General features: G+C 40.5%; 1 protein-coding gene across 1 annotated transcript; it reads right to left on the bottom strand.

Annotated features, from left to right (window-relative positions):
• Window positions 1-644: 644 nt before the first annotated feature.
• On the bottom strand, window positions 645-14537 carry LOC144683227 (acidic mammalian chitinase-like). The gene is made up of 12 exons (XM_078546182.1): window positions 14513-14537; window positions 8682-8711; window positions 8394-8595; window positions 7765-7821; window positions 7375-7540; window positions 6362-6486; window positions 4873-4996; window positions 4578-4760; window positions 3379-3495; window positions 2390-2528; window positions 1177-1181; window positions 645-1089 (listed from the first exon to the last, which is right to left on the bottom strand). Exons 1-12 carry the CDS (start codon window positions 14535-14537, stop codon window positions 877-879), a joined length of 1386 nt encoding a protein of 461 aa, XP_078402308.1. The 3' UTR covers window positions 645-876.
• Window positions 14538-14804: the final 267 nt, after the last annotated feature.

Genomic DNA, 14804 nt, shown 5'->3' with positions numbered 1-14804 from the left:
CTGTGTTTTTGCCTCTTCCGCCTGAACTTTCTGGGTTCATAGTCGTACTCCAGAGACTTGAGTGTAAAATTGACACTGACATTCTGGTGCAGTGCTGAGAGAGCCCTACACTGTCACAGATGCCACTATTCAGGCAAGACACAAAACCAAGGCCTTGCTTGCTCCCCCAGGAGGATGTAAAATATCTCATGGTATTATTTTCCTCCCCAGTTTTGGTCAATATTTATTCCTCAGCCAAAATCACTAAAAAAAAAAGGCAGAACTTCTGCTCATTATTCCATTTCTGCTTATGGGAACTTCCTGTGCCCTGATTGGTTGCTGTGGTTTCTACATTACAGCAATGTCCACACTTCAAAAGTACTTCCTTGGCTGTAAAGCCCTTTGGGACATGTGAAGATCATGAAAAGCGCTATATACTCCTCCTTTCTTGCTGGACTGTCCAGAGCCAAAGGATACAGGTTTAAAGTGATTGACAAAAAGACCGAAGGCAACCTGAGGAAAAGCTTCTTTAAGCAGCGTGTAGTTACAGTTTGGAATGCGCTGCCTGAGAGGGCAGTGAAGGTAGATTCAATTGTGGCTTTCAAAAGGGAACTGGAAGCAGCTGATGGGGGAAAAAAGGACCATAGAATTAAGCAGAAAGGGTGAGGAAGGGTCAGTTTGCAACAGGCTCGACTTGGCTCTTCCTGTGCTGGATCCATTTCATGTGACTACCAGGATGGTAGAAGGCAAACTGGTTGCATCTTGGTATTTTTTGTCTAGCAATTCTTCTGTCCCTGTGATAGTTTACAGCATCTGAATTTAGAATGAACCCCGACCTGCGTTGATCCAGCCAACACCGTTAGTTATGTCAGTGGAGAACACGTACCTCATTTTATTTCAAGGCCAGTTGCAGCATTTACAGGAAGGATCAAAGACTAATCCAGAGGCACAGTTTTCCACGTAGGTCACTCCATTAGCGCATTGATAGTAGATGTTCTTATTCTGTGGATCAGGGTAGAGGCCACCGGCTTTGCCAACGCAAAAGTGAAGGTTACCAGGATTCGTCTTATGCCCAGAAGTAGCAGCAGTGGTGGTAACAGGAGGAGTAGTCTTAACCACAGGAGGACCAGCAGAGGTGGTAACAGGAGGAGTAGTCTTAACCACAGGAGGACCAGCAGTGTTGGGACCGGAAGGCACACATTCTGGAAGGAAGCAAGTTTCATTAATTCACCGTTTGTTTAAAAATTGATGTGAGTTGACATATTAAATATGTAAATACAGCAAATTTCAATTCCACCATTAACAGATTTGAGGTCAAAGGTTGTGGCTCTGCTACATGCCCAAACTCAACGTTGTTTGACTGCTGCCAATGAGCAGTGGGCACCGAATGGACACCCCACCCCATTCGCCAATTGTGAGAGGGCAGGAAATCAGTCTTCCCCCGCAGACTGGCTCAGGGGGAGGTGGAGTCCCAGTTGGCAGAGGCCACATTATTTTCTGTGGAACCAATAACAGTTCCTCCAGCCCCAGAAAAACCCTCACAAAGAAATTGTGACCTGTTCCTGTCCTCAGCAATTATTTACGTACCGCACGTTATGATGATGAATACCTCTGACTACTCTGTTTGTGTTCTCCGGATATCTCAGCAGCTCATTCTCTCGAGCTGTCTATTTCAATGATGTGATATATCCAAGAATTGCCAAAGCAAGCGCAGCCTTCAGCAGACTTCAAACATCAGTCTGCGAATGAACAGGAGGAAGAAGGGGTAGTAGGGATGTCGTCCGGGCGTTGGGAGGCCAATCAGCGTAATGGGGGTGTAGTAGGGTGGTGGGGAGGGTAGTCGGGGTGGGGTGACCCTTGGAGTTCGGGGGACAGGGGTGGAGTCAGGGGATCCCATGGAGGGGTCATGGGTAGATCAATACTATAATTACCAGAACTTAGATGTGGTTTTAATTTTTCTAACTTTTTCTGGGTAACTATAACTGTGAGACAGAACCATCCGAAGTTTGCAACTTAAATCATACTTTTGGATGGTTCCCAGTGCAGGTCAATTGCCAAACAGAAATTTGAACTTCCCAGGCTATTGCCATGTAATCCTTTCGTGGGGACCTCTGGGCAGGGGCAGGGGGCTTCCCCAGCTCATCTTTGGGCAACCCCCAGGTGCGAAACCCCGGGGAATGGAAGTTATGGGTCATAGCGTTTGGCTCCGTATTGTTCTGTCACTTATGGTTCAGGAGGCTAATGCTAACAATCCACATGAACGTTCTTCTAGTTAGTTAATCGGAAACAAAGCTCACTTAAAGGATGATTTTCAGTCTTATTTAGTAAAGTTAATGGTTATTCGTACTGATTTTCTATTAAGCAGCAACAAGTAGATGGTTTAGCTCAGTCAGTAACGGCAAGGAATTACCTGGATTAATTCCAAGGCCACTGTGTATTTTACTGATGAGGGGATACTTTCCCTGGTGGCAGAAAGTGCCACTGAAATCATCCAGAGAGAGGGTCCACACCATTGCTCCACCAATTTTGCTTTGCTTCAGCCACTTGACCTGGAATCCAATATTGAAAAAAAGACCACTGTTAGCCTGAAGGCTTCTCTTCAACTGTGACAGTAAAAACCAGAGCATCTCAAATCATGAAGACAAAAACACTCCAATTCTTACACCTTATGAATGAGAAAGTGCTAAGTTTGTTGTCGTATTAACCAACTACATTTAATTCCAGATCCTCTGAAATATCCCTGTCAACAATAAAGTAAAGCAAGAAAAATCTTGGAGTGTAATTGCTCCAATTTGCTTCAGCTTGTCATTAGAGCCACCCAGTGGTCAGTTAATAATATGAAAGTGTCTCATCTGTTATTACGGGAGTGCAGATCTCCATCGCAGCATTGATATTGCTTCTTATGGGAGTCTAGGGGGAATATGGAAAGTATTCCTACCGGGAGCATTTATGCTTCAATCATCAATAATATAACTGCATTTGTAACTCTAAAGTGAGCCAAGTCTTCACAACCTTGTTCTCTCCCTGTGTCTGTCCAAGGTTGTAGTTTGGACATGAAGAGATGAGTTGAAAATTAGATACAAATTTCCTGCAATATTGTCAAGTGAAGGAGTGAATCAGAAATAAAAAGATCAGAAATTGCAAATGTCAGCTTTCCTAATTGTGTCCAACAAAATAGAAAAAAAGATGGTTCATTTTCTAAATGAACTTATTTAAAATGCTCACGATTAAAATAAATGTTCAGAAAATCATGGTTGTATTTTAGTTCTTGATATGTGGAGCTGTTGTGTGGAGCTGCTGGGTGGAGCTGTTGTGTGGAGCTGCTGGGTGGGGGCCCCTCCCTGATCATATGTATTCGGAATGTCAGTCCTAAAGTATACAGCAGTATGTATAGCAGACCTTGTCTTCAAAGCTTTGAGGATTATCGTATCCAACCCACTCATGTCCCTTATAGGCATAAGGAACCATCTGTGGAGCATCCCATTTTTCAGTAGCATCTTTTAAGAAGAGGCAAATCTGTCAAAAGAACGAGACATAAGGATGCAACCTTTGTACTGTAAATAAAATTTGTCACTGATGCAGTAATTTAAGTGCAGTTAAATTCTACTTAAATTGATTGGTTCCTGTTAGGTTTACTCAGCTCTTCTAGATTTTTCTTATATAATGCTCAAAGCACTCTACTCTGAATCTAATGAGTTATTTGACTTTGGGTGGTTGTGTAAAATGGGGATAATAATTCGGGCACCTGTCACACAGCTCTGTGTATAATAGGTGTTGAATAGGTGGATGAATTGATCAGCCTTATTTTATGGAGTCCTCTAAAGTCAAAAATACCCCCCACTGAAATTGAATGGAAATTTAAAAATCCCAAGCAATTCTAAGGTTGAATGATTTTTCACTGAAATGTGTTCAACCATTCCCAACGTGGCAAGTTCCCAGTCTTGACCGAGCCATTACAAGGTGCCAGTCATGACCGAGCCATTACAAGGTGCCAGTCTTGACCGTGCCAATACAAGGTGCCATTACAAGGTGCCAGTCTTGACCGAGCCATTACAAGGTGCCAGTCTTGACCGTGCCATTACAAGGTGCCATTACAAGGTGCCAGTCTTGACCGAGCCATTACAAGTTGGTACCCCGGCTGAAGCCAGTAGTCTTCTGATGGAGAGGGTGTCAAAACATTTGGCTCAAGAATAATCTTGGCAATAGCCTCAGGTCAGGGTCTTTGCCCTAATCCAGTGGGGAATTGAAGCAGAAAATGCTGGAAGTACATGTCACAATCTGGCTCTGCCCAGGTTTCTGGCAAAGGGTCATTGGCCAGAAATGTTAACCCTGTTTCTGTCTCCACAGATGCTGCCCGGCCTGCTAAGCATTTCCAGCATTTTCTGCTTTTATTTCAAATTTCCAGCATGCACGGTATTTTGCATCTGTAAAAGGAATACCACCCCAAGTTATATTCATTTAAATTGTCTGTCCACCTTTAATCCATCTTGAAGAAATTGATACTTCAGTAATGCCAATTAAGCTTATATATTCTCATGGCAACATACAAGGTTGTCAAGGAGCTTGGATATTTGACAAGTTTGAAGCAGCAGAAATACCTCAAAGTAACCCAGGAAACCAGCTTGTTGTGTATAATAGCCAGCTGGTCCACTACCATCTGCTGGGGCACCGGGAGCAGTGTTGGATGTGCTCAGTCTGAATGAGTGACCATAGGCAGCGAAACCAGCGTTCAGCTTCTCTGCAGGAGCTCCACTATCCTGCCAGAATTTCATGGTGTCGGCCTGTGCACAGAATGGTAACGTTAATGTTTAGACTGCAAGCATTTTGCCCATTTGTAAAATTGAAATAGGTAATATTGTAGAATTGAAATAAGTTATATTCATGAATACGAACCATATTATAGTACCGACTATTGCCTTGGGCCGAAGGGAGAGCATAAAGAGGACTATTTTCCCCAGCGAAGCTATTCCATGGACCAAATAAATCATATGTCATCACATTGATGAAGTCTAGAGTTCTGTAAGAAGGAAGTAACAGTGATATTTTACCAATAAAATATATATTTATTTGTAGTTTTATTTGCAATATTCTCCTCCTCCTATAATTTAAAACTCAATTTATGTTTCACCTCCTTCATTACCTTGTTTTACCGCTTACTCTTGGCAGCCATGTTACTGTCCTACACTATGGGTCATGGCCCATTATACAGATTACTCAGCAGTAAAATAATGGAATATATTGACAAGCATATCCCTGATAATATGAATGATGAACAAGCATGTTGCTTTGTGACAGAATTGCACTGCTTGCAAAGGAAAGAAAATAAAATGCACTTTTTCTTGAATTCTCCAGTAATATTTTCTGAATACATTGAGATCACTTATAAATTTTAATCTAAGCATTGAACCCAAGGGACAAACCACCATCAAACAGCTATATCTATGCTTCACTGTGGACTTGATGCTACTTGCCAATTGTCTACAATAAATTCAGTGCTAGATCAGGGAACGTGACACTTTGCATTTTCTATCCAGCTTCTACTCAAGTTACAGCAGAAGATCATGGAACCTGCATAGATATTCCCACCCACTGCCTTCAAAAAACAAGGATGAATTATACATGTGGGCTGAAATGTGGCAGATCAATTTTACTTTTAATAAGTACAGTACCGTACATTAAGGAATAGATAACAGAAGATGTGTCTAACAGGAAATAGTCGCTGCTGGTAAGGATCAGAAAATAAATGAAATTAAGAGTAATCATTGATGAGATCCTCAAAATATCTGGTCAATCTGAATAATGGAGCAAATCTACTAGCAGGATATATCTAAAGGCATTGTAATGTAAGTCAGGGACAGTAATAATGACATTGCACAGATCAATGCTGAAGCCAATTCACTAGAAAGGCCGAAGGTTTGGTTATCCTATCACAACTGTGATATAGATAGATTAAAAATCGCTTAAAGAAGTGCAGTCGGACAGATTTTTTTCAAAATTCATTCTTGGTACGTAAGTATTGTTGGCCAGGCCACTATTCATTCCCCGTCCTTAATTACCATTGAGATGGTGATGGCGAGGTTCCAGATTTTAGAAATGAAGAAAGCAGGACTTGAAGAAACTTATTTTCATTGGGACAATGACTGAGGGGAGACATTGTACTGGGTTTTAAAATAATGGAAGGTATAGATGTGACTGAAGAGAATACATTATTCAGCTTTGACAGTGCTAGAGGAAACAAATACATTCATAAGCCTTAGAAATTAGACAAAGGAAAGCACAGAATATGGTGATTATGTGTAACTAGCTGAAATGCAGATAGTTGATTTTGAGTGAGCTGAGCTCCCCCATGTTGGTGCGATACTAGATCGATACCAATACTCACTGTCCCAGTTGAGGAATCTCATAGGCATTTTCAATGATGGGTTTCCCAGCTGCCACTGCAGCTGAAAGGAGCAGTCTTGGTTTCCCAATACTCTTTCCTTCTGCTTCATAGGCTGCTATCAGTTCCTAAAAATTAAAAATATCATAGTTTGTCTTATTAACTGACTTGCACAACATGGAATCTTCAAATTATGACCAAAGAAGCATTAAGTTATTTGTTTTGCAAATGCATCCATGGCCAAGAATAGCGCAGTAACATACCTAACGCAAGGATATTGGATCTTTAGAGCTTTAGCCGGGCTTATGTAAGAGGCCGGATTAACATCAGTTCAGACAAGTATTTTTTATCACAATGGGCTATAGAACAGAGGAGAAAAATCAACTGAAGTTCCTGCTCCTGTTCAATATCCAGGAACCATTGCTGTTAAGTGTTTATATGGGAACATCATATGAGAAGGATGCAGTTAGAGATGTTTGACCATGATTCTCTAATAGGGTAACATGCTGTTACATAAAAGGCTGATGCATGAAAGCGAGAGGTTAAGTGTACTCCAGCTTGAGTCAGTGCCTTCATGAGTAGAGGTGAAGAAATTGGGAGTAAATGAACCTGCTTTCAAAAAGAAACTTGTTGGAAAACTAGCTCAAAGCTAAAACAAAACCTAATTATAATGATTTAAATGAAGTACTATGGGAATCTCATTCAATGCTGGAATAGTCTCAAAGGTTACTCATGTTCCTATGTTCCTAATCCATGAAACGATGTTATACTACTTTAACTTTAAGATATATTTGTTGTAGATTTTTCAGATGATGATCAAGACCATAAAAAAATGTTACCTCCAAATTTGCTTCCTACATTCACACAAGGAGCTGTCACTGACACTAAGTCATTTATTTAATTTACTTATTCATATGGTATAACATTTTTCTACAAATGACAAGCAAATTAATCTGTAGGTAGTATTTAGTTTTTGACAATTCTTAAACTAAGTGACTTGCCAGTTAGGTTCCTACCTGTGTTAAGACTGTGAAGAGACGCTTGTCTCTTGGGGGGCTTCCTCTTGACCCAGGATACTCCCAGTCTATGTCCAAACCATCGAACCCATATTTGCGCAGGAAACTAATTGTTGATTTTATGAATGTTTGACGATTTTCAGCTGTGGAAACCATAGCACTGAATCTATAGAGAAAGTTAACGAAAAATCGTTATTGATAGCAAAATTGGCTGTGAAACAATTGCAAAATTAATCTTAGTTCATTCTATTTGAACCTCCTACATACATTGGTGACTCTTGACAACATATGTTTGGAAGCAAAACAATATTTGTTAGTCAACCATTCTTAACTTATTTGAAGAACTATTTTTAAAAATGCTCTCCGAAACCAAAAATCTTTCCATCTTACTTTTGACTTCCAAAATTCCAGCCTCCGACGGAGAGAAGGGTTTTAAGGTTTCCATTCCTGTTGTGAATTAAACAAATTGTTGAATTAGAAAAAGCAGTTGAGGGAATAAAATACATTCAATACTGTTCAAATAATTAATAAATTACTCTAAAATATCCCAGCTCTAATCTTTTTAGAGTATGCTTCTTGATACTGCATCTAATTAAGGTTCAGTACCTCAGTCCAATTGGCAGAGTGCACAGGTATGTTAAGAACAGAATCTATGATAATGTGACAGGGCCCTGATTTGTACTTTTGGTGCAAGTTTGTAATTGTCTTTTCACCAGCTTTCTACTCTTCACTGAGCTGTTAAAATGGAGGTGCGATTCTGCCTCACATGAAGCAAAGGTCAGTGAATAAGTTTCCCTTGACCAAATAAATGCTTAGTCCCCTTATAGCAAGACTGACTAGGACCATATAGCTTGCTGGTCCTCTTAGAATAGAAATGATAAAGGAACTTAAAAAACATGGAAGAAGTAAAATATGGGAATTTAATTGTAGAGCAATAAATCTTTTGTAGAAGGCTAAATAATGTTCAGTTGATTGAAACAAGACTTAGAATTCAGGAGTTTGTTGCCAATGCACAGTACCTGGTTTTAAGAGCATTAAATGATTTGTAGAGAGTCACGTCATTCCATTCAAAGGTGGAAATTTTATTGTCCGTCATGACAGCAAAAGCATAGATCAGGTGAGTGCACATGCAAGGGTCGATATCATCTGGGGTGTATTTTGCTATTCCTGGCCTGTACTGAGCCCAGTTTGCAAAATAACAAGCCAATCTGTAGGCAGAGCCTGTTCAAGGAATGAAATGGAAATCAGGACAGTGCTTAGACTCATCTCATTAAATTAATAAAAGCTTGAAATGCGCAAAGACTTACCCAGTTCCAGGCATGCCAACAAGACCACTGCTGTAATAAAGGATATAGGACAAGTCTTAGAATTATGATCAAATGAGGCTTGAAGGTTCAGAGATTCGCAGTTGTATTTTAGCTCAAGTTGCTAAGATTACAATTTTGCGTTCTAATAACGTAACCAATGAAACATGCATGGATCCATGTTTGGCTTTCTTACCTGAGCTGCTATGATGAGGTGCTCAGTGCATGAATGTATCATTGATATATTGACATTTGTTTAAATAGACCTGGTACTGCAGCGTGGTTAAACTGATGGCTGAGTTTGCTGACTGCTCTTTGCTGAGCAATTACAACATGGGGCACGAATGTTCAAAGGGTTAATGCTTTTGCTTCAAATACTTCTGCCCATTATTTTAGCAAAATTATAACACACTGTATTTTTACATCTTCATACAGGCATGTTACAAAATTCCATCACTGGTATTCAGTGGAGGCCCACTGATTTATTAAGTATTTTTGTGTAATAATGTTATTGTGTTAATAGGACAAAATTAAGCAGCCTGAACTTCAAAAATTTCACCACACAAACAGCTTTTCAATGAATGCCAAGTGAGACATGACAGGAATACATAGCCAATGTAACCACACTTGAATTTGGCAAAGGAGGACCAAGTAATTGATTAAGTGGTGAAGAACAGAGTATAAGAGTAAACATGCAAGGAACATAAAAGTAGACTGTAAAAACTTCTATGGGTATGTAAAAAGGAAAAAAAGATGACAAATGTAGGTCCCTTTGTCATGAAGCTATTACTGCATATAATATTTTGGAAAATATTTTTCTTTTACAATATAGGTTTAGGTCTGTGGGTGTGTCTTAATTGGATTAAAGCCAGCTAGTCTGGGTGCTTTGATATGTACTAGTTTTGATATATAAGAAAGATGGCGTGCATTTGCATTTTTTGAATAGAGCATTCAAGAAGTGGGGTGAAAACTTGATGCCTTTCTAGCAGCTACCAAGCCATATGTTTATATTACTAATACAATTGGTACAATGAAAGGGGTTTCATTGTTAAAAGGTGAAGTTCAAAGAGGCTGGTGAGACAATAAGAAATTCAATTCAATCGGTGGTTTTAGGTATAACTTCAGTAGTTTTTGGGTGTGCAAGGCAGAGGCAATGTGAGATCAAAAGGCAGCTGCAAGCCTCCAACTGGCTCCACAGTGAAAAGAACCTCAGTTTGAATTCATAAGGTGAAAATGCTTTGCCTGGTGTCTGGTTAAGTCTATGGGTTGCTGTTGCCTTAATGGAGATTAGTTTTTGAATTTGTTAAAAGTTATGATAGTCGGAATTTGAAGCCACGTGTATATATTTTAACCTGTGTAAATGAATAAAATGTTTCAATTAGTTTAATGTAAAACCTCGAGAACTGATGGTCTGATTCCTGAATTTAGAGTCGCATCTCAAACATAACACTTAAAATTATAGCTTATGACAGTTGTTTAAAGTTTCCCTCTGGGATTTTTAAATAACTGTGTTTTACCAACTGCATCGGTCATAACAACCTTCCAGTCTGAAATGGAAGAATTTATAACAGTGAACAAGGAAATAGCAGAGCAATTAAACAACTACTTAGTTCTGTCTTCACAGAGGAAAACACAAATAACTTCCCAGAAATGCTAGGGAACCAAGGGTCTAGTGAGAAGGAGGAACTGAAGGAAATTAGTATTACTAAAACAATAGTGCTGGAGAAATTAATGGGACTGAAAGCCAATAAATCCCCCGGGCCTGATAATCCACACCCCAGGATACTACAGGAGGTGTCCGTGGAAATAGTGGATGTGTTTGTTGCCATCTTGCAAAATTCTGTAGTTTCTGGGACAGTTTCTGGCAGATTGGAGAGTGGCAAAGGTAACCCCACTATTTAAAAAAAGAGGGAGGGAGAAAACAGGGGATTACGGACTGGTTAGCCTCAGATCAGTAGTCGGGAAAATGCTAGAGGATGTGATAACAAAACACTTCGAAAATATCAATAGGATTAGCCAAAGTCAACATGGATTTATGAAAGAGAAATCCTTTTTGACAAACCTACTGGGGTTCTTTGAGGTTGTAACTAGAAGAATAGATAAGGGAGAACCAGTGGATGTGGTGTATTTGGATTTTCAGAATGCTTTTGAAAAAGTCCCACATAAAGGGTTAGCGTGTAAAATAAAATCACATGGGATTGGGGGTAATATATTGGGATGGATTAAAATTGGTTAGTAGGCAGGAATCAGAGAGTCAGATTAAATGGGTTCTTTTAGAGTGGCAAGCGGTGACTAGTGGGGTACCGAAAGGATCAGTACTTGGGCCCCAGCTATTCACAATATATATCAATGATTTGGATGAGGGAACCAAATGTAATATTTCCAAGTTTGCTGATGACACGAAACTTGGTGGGAATGTGAGCGGTGAGGAGGATGTGAAGAAACTTCAAGATGATTTACACTGGTTGAGTGAGTGGGGAAATACATGGCAGATGCAGTACAATGTGGATAAGTGTGAAATTATCCAGTTCGGTAGGAAAAACAGAATGTCAGAGTATTATTTAAATGGTGATAGATTGGGAAATGTTGATGTACAAAGGGATCTGGTGTCCTTGTACACCAGTCACTGAAAGCAAGCATGTAGGTGCAGCAAGCAGTTAAGAAGGCAAATGGTATGTTGACCTTCATTGCGAGAGGACTTGAGTACAGGAGCAAGGATCCCTTACTGCAGCTGTACAGGGCGTTGGTGAGACTGCACCTGGAGCATTGTGTGCAGTTTTGTGCAGAAAGAATATACTTGGCATACAGGGAGTCCAACAAAGGTTCCCCAGACTGATTCCTGGGATGGCAGGATTGTCGTGTGAGGAAAGATTGGGCCGACTAGTCCTGTATTCACTGGAGTTTAGAAGAATGAGAGGGGATCTCATTGAAACATATAAAATTCTGACAGGGATGGACAGACTGGATGCAGGGATGATGTTTCCTCTGGCTGAGGGTCTAGAACAAGGTGTCACAGCCTCAGGATACGGGGTAGGCCATTTAGGACTGAGATAAGGAGAAACTTCTTCATTCATTGGGCAATGACCCTGTGGAATTCTCTACCACAGAAGGCTGTGGAGGCCAAGTCACTGAATATATTTAAGAAGGAAAAGGATAGATTTCTAGACTCTAAAGGCATCAAGGGGTACTGGGAGAGAGCGGGAGATTGGCATTGAGATGGAGAATCAGCCATGACCATATTGAATGGCAGAGCAGGCTCGAAGGGCCAAATGACCTACTCTGGCTCCTATTTTCTATGCTCCTATAAGAAAATCAATATATGAAATGGTAAAAGATCAGTTGGTCCACTGGGCTAACTTCATGGGGTCGACCTACTTGCTTACAAGAGGAATTCCCTCTAAACTTGGCAACAATCAAAGAAAAACTCTTCGATATTAATACAACAGAGCAACCATAACTTGTATTTACATAGGACTTTTAATGTAACAGGAGCAATTGTCAAAACAAAAATGAAACTGAGCCACATGAGGAGATAGTAGGGCAGTTGAGAAAAAACTGTGTCAAACAGGTAGGATTTAAGTAGTGTCCTGAGGAAGGAGAGAGAGGGAGAGTGATGGAGAAGTTTAAGGACAGAATTCCTGAGTTTGAGGCCTAGGCCTCTGAAGGTAAAGACATAATAGCGCTGTGACTAAAAGTGGGAAGGTGCAAGAGGCCAGATTTGGAGTTCAGAGATTGTGGAGGTTGTAGGGCTGGAGCACGCTAAGGATATAGGAAAGGGTGAGGCCATGGGGTGATTTGAGTACAGGGATGAGAATTTATAATCGGTTCGTTGCCAGACAAGAAGCCAAAGCAGGTCAGTGAGCACAGGGGTGATGTGTGAACAGGACTTGGTGTGAGTTAGGATAAGGACAGTTTCAGATGAGCTCAAGTTTATGTAGGATGGAAGAACATTGGAATAATCAAATCCAGAGGGAACAAAGACATGAATGAATTTTACAGCAGCCGGTGAACAACCTGAATTGTATAACACAACTATTCCCATTTCATGGAAATGAGAAAAAAGTGAAACTTTTAGTTATGAATTTGTCTACAAGGGCACTACAATCTCAAAGGACAGTACTTCTGTTTAAATAAATGGAAATAAAATCACAAATGACTGCAGCTCACAGAAGTTATTTTATCTTGTGACTGTTTAAATCTTTTACTTTGTGTAGAATCCATACTTTTCTTCTGTACAAAGCGTTGCAACACTTCTGTCGTCAGAGTCAGATTACATGAAGCTCATGGTAAGGAATGTGCAAAATAATTAGGATTGTGGAAAATTTTATCTTACAGTCAGAAATGAAAAATAAATTGTGAAATTTCCTGAGCAATTCCACGGCAAATGAATAAAATGCAGTACTAAATGGATCCACCAAGCAAGGTTAATCTGAGGTGAAGTGAGAATGACTGTCCTTGACATCAAGGCTGCATTTGATTGAGTGTGGCATCAAGGAGCCCTAGCAAAACTGGAGGCAATGGGAATCAGGAGTAAAACTCTCCGCTGGTTGGAGTCATACCTAGCACAAAGGAAAATGGTTGTGGTTGGTGGAGGTCAATCATCTCAGTTCCAGGACATCACTGCAGGAGTTCCTCAGGGTAGTGTCCTTGGCCCAACCATCTTCAGCTGTTTCATAAATGATCTTTCTTCCAACATAAGGTCGGAAGTGGGGATGTTCGCTGATGATTGCATAATGTTCAGCACCATTTGCAACTCCTTAGATACAGAAGCAATCCATGACCAAATGCAGCAAGACCTGGACAATATCCAGGTTTGGGCTGACAAGTGGCAAGTAACATTCGCGCCACATAAGTGTCAGGCAATGACCATCTCCAACAAAAGAGAATCTAACCATCGTCCCTTAACATTCAATGGCATTACCATCACTGAATCCCCCACTATCAACATCCTGGGGGTTACCATTGACCAAAAACTGAACTGGACTAGCCATATAAATACTGTGGCTACAAGAGCAGATCAGAGGCTCGGAATCCTGTGGCGAGTAACTCACCTCCTGACCCCCCAAAGCCTGTCTACCATCTACAAGGCACAAGTCAGGAGTGTGATGGAATACTCTCCTCCTGCTGGATGAGTGCAGCTCCAACAACACTCAAGAAGCTGGACACCTTCAAGGATGAGGCAGCACACTTGATTGGCTATGCATACATAAATATTCACTCCCTCCACCATGGCACACACTGGCAGCAGTGTGCACCATTTACAAGGTGGACTGCAGGAACTCACCAAGGCTCCTTAGACAGCACCTTCCAAACTCACCACCACTAACATTTAGAAGGACAAGGGCAGCAGAGACATGAGAACACCACCACTTGGAATTTCCTCTCCAAGCCACTGACCATCCTGACTTGGAAACATATCACTGTTCCTTCACTGTCGCTGGGTCAAAATCCTGGAACTCCCTCCCTAACAGCACTGTGGGTGTACCTACACCACAGGGACTGCAGCAGTTCAAGAAGGCAGCTCACCACCACCTTCTCAAGGGCAATTAGGGATGGGCAATAAATGCTGGCCTGGCCGGCGACGCTCATATCCCATGAATGAATGAATAAAAAAGAACTAGCATAAAGCTCACTACATTAAACTGTGACAAAATGAGCATGTAATCTTATGAGGTTTTGTTTCCAAAAGGTCCAAAAGTCTTCAACAAGAATTGATTTCATTACAATAAATACTGGAAAGGGGTCTTCATTTTGTTCTGTCCCCAAGTTAATTCCTGAATATTTTGTAAAAATTCTTAAGCATAAGATATATTTACATGAAAAAGCAAACTCACCTGTCCCAAGTATAAGCTTTGTCATTTTGCAGCTAGTGTGTTGCAGGCGCAGTGCTTCACCTTAATATACTGAGCTTATCGCTGTTTATTAATAACTTTGTGTGTTGAGGGCTTTATATCTTAGGATAAATAACCAGGCTTGTATCTGATATTCCTAATGAAAGATAAGCACAGTTTAGTGCTGGTCTTCATAATTGTATTGTGAACCTTATCTTGAATAACACTTTTGGTTCCAGCTAGAACATTGTCCTTCATTGTAACCCTGAACTTGTATTTGTCCTGGAGGCAGTGA

Source organism: Cetorhinus maximus, chromosome 8, assembly GCF_964194155.1.
Source record: "Cetorhinus maximus chromosome 8, sCetMax3.hap1.1, whole genome shotgun sequence".
Taxonomy (NCBI): Eukaryota; Metazoa; Chordata; class Chondrichthyes; order Lamniformes; family Cetorhinidae; genus Cetorhinus; species Cetorhinus maximus.
The sequence above is the reverse complement of the archived record's forward strand: the minus strand, read 5'-3'. Positions and strand labels throughout refer to the sequence as shown.

Coding starts and splice junctions, on each gene's coding strand:
- LOC144683227 (XM_078546182.1), bottom strand. CDS start 14,537: ATGACAAAGCTTATACTTGGGACAG. Junction 7,822..8,393: donor TTTAATGCTCTTAAAACCAG/GTACTGTGCATT, acceptor AATTCACAACAG/GAATGGAAACCTTAAAACCC. Junction 4,997..6,361: donor GAGATTCCTCAACTGGGACA/GTGAGTATTGGT, acceptor TCCTTCTTACAG/AACTCTAGACTTCATCAATG.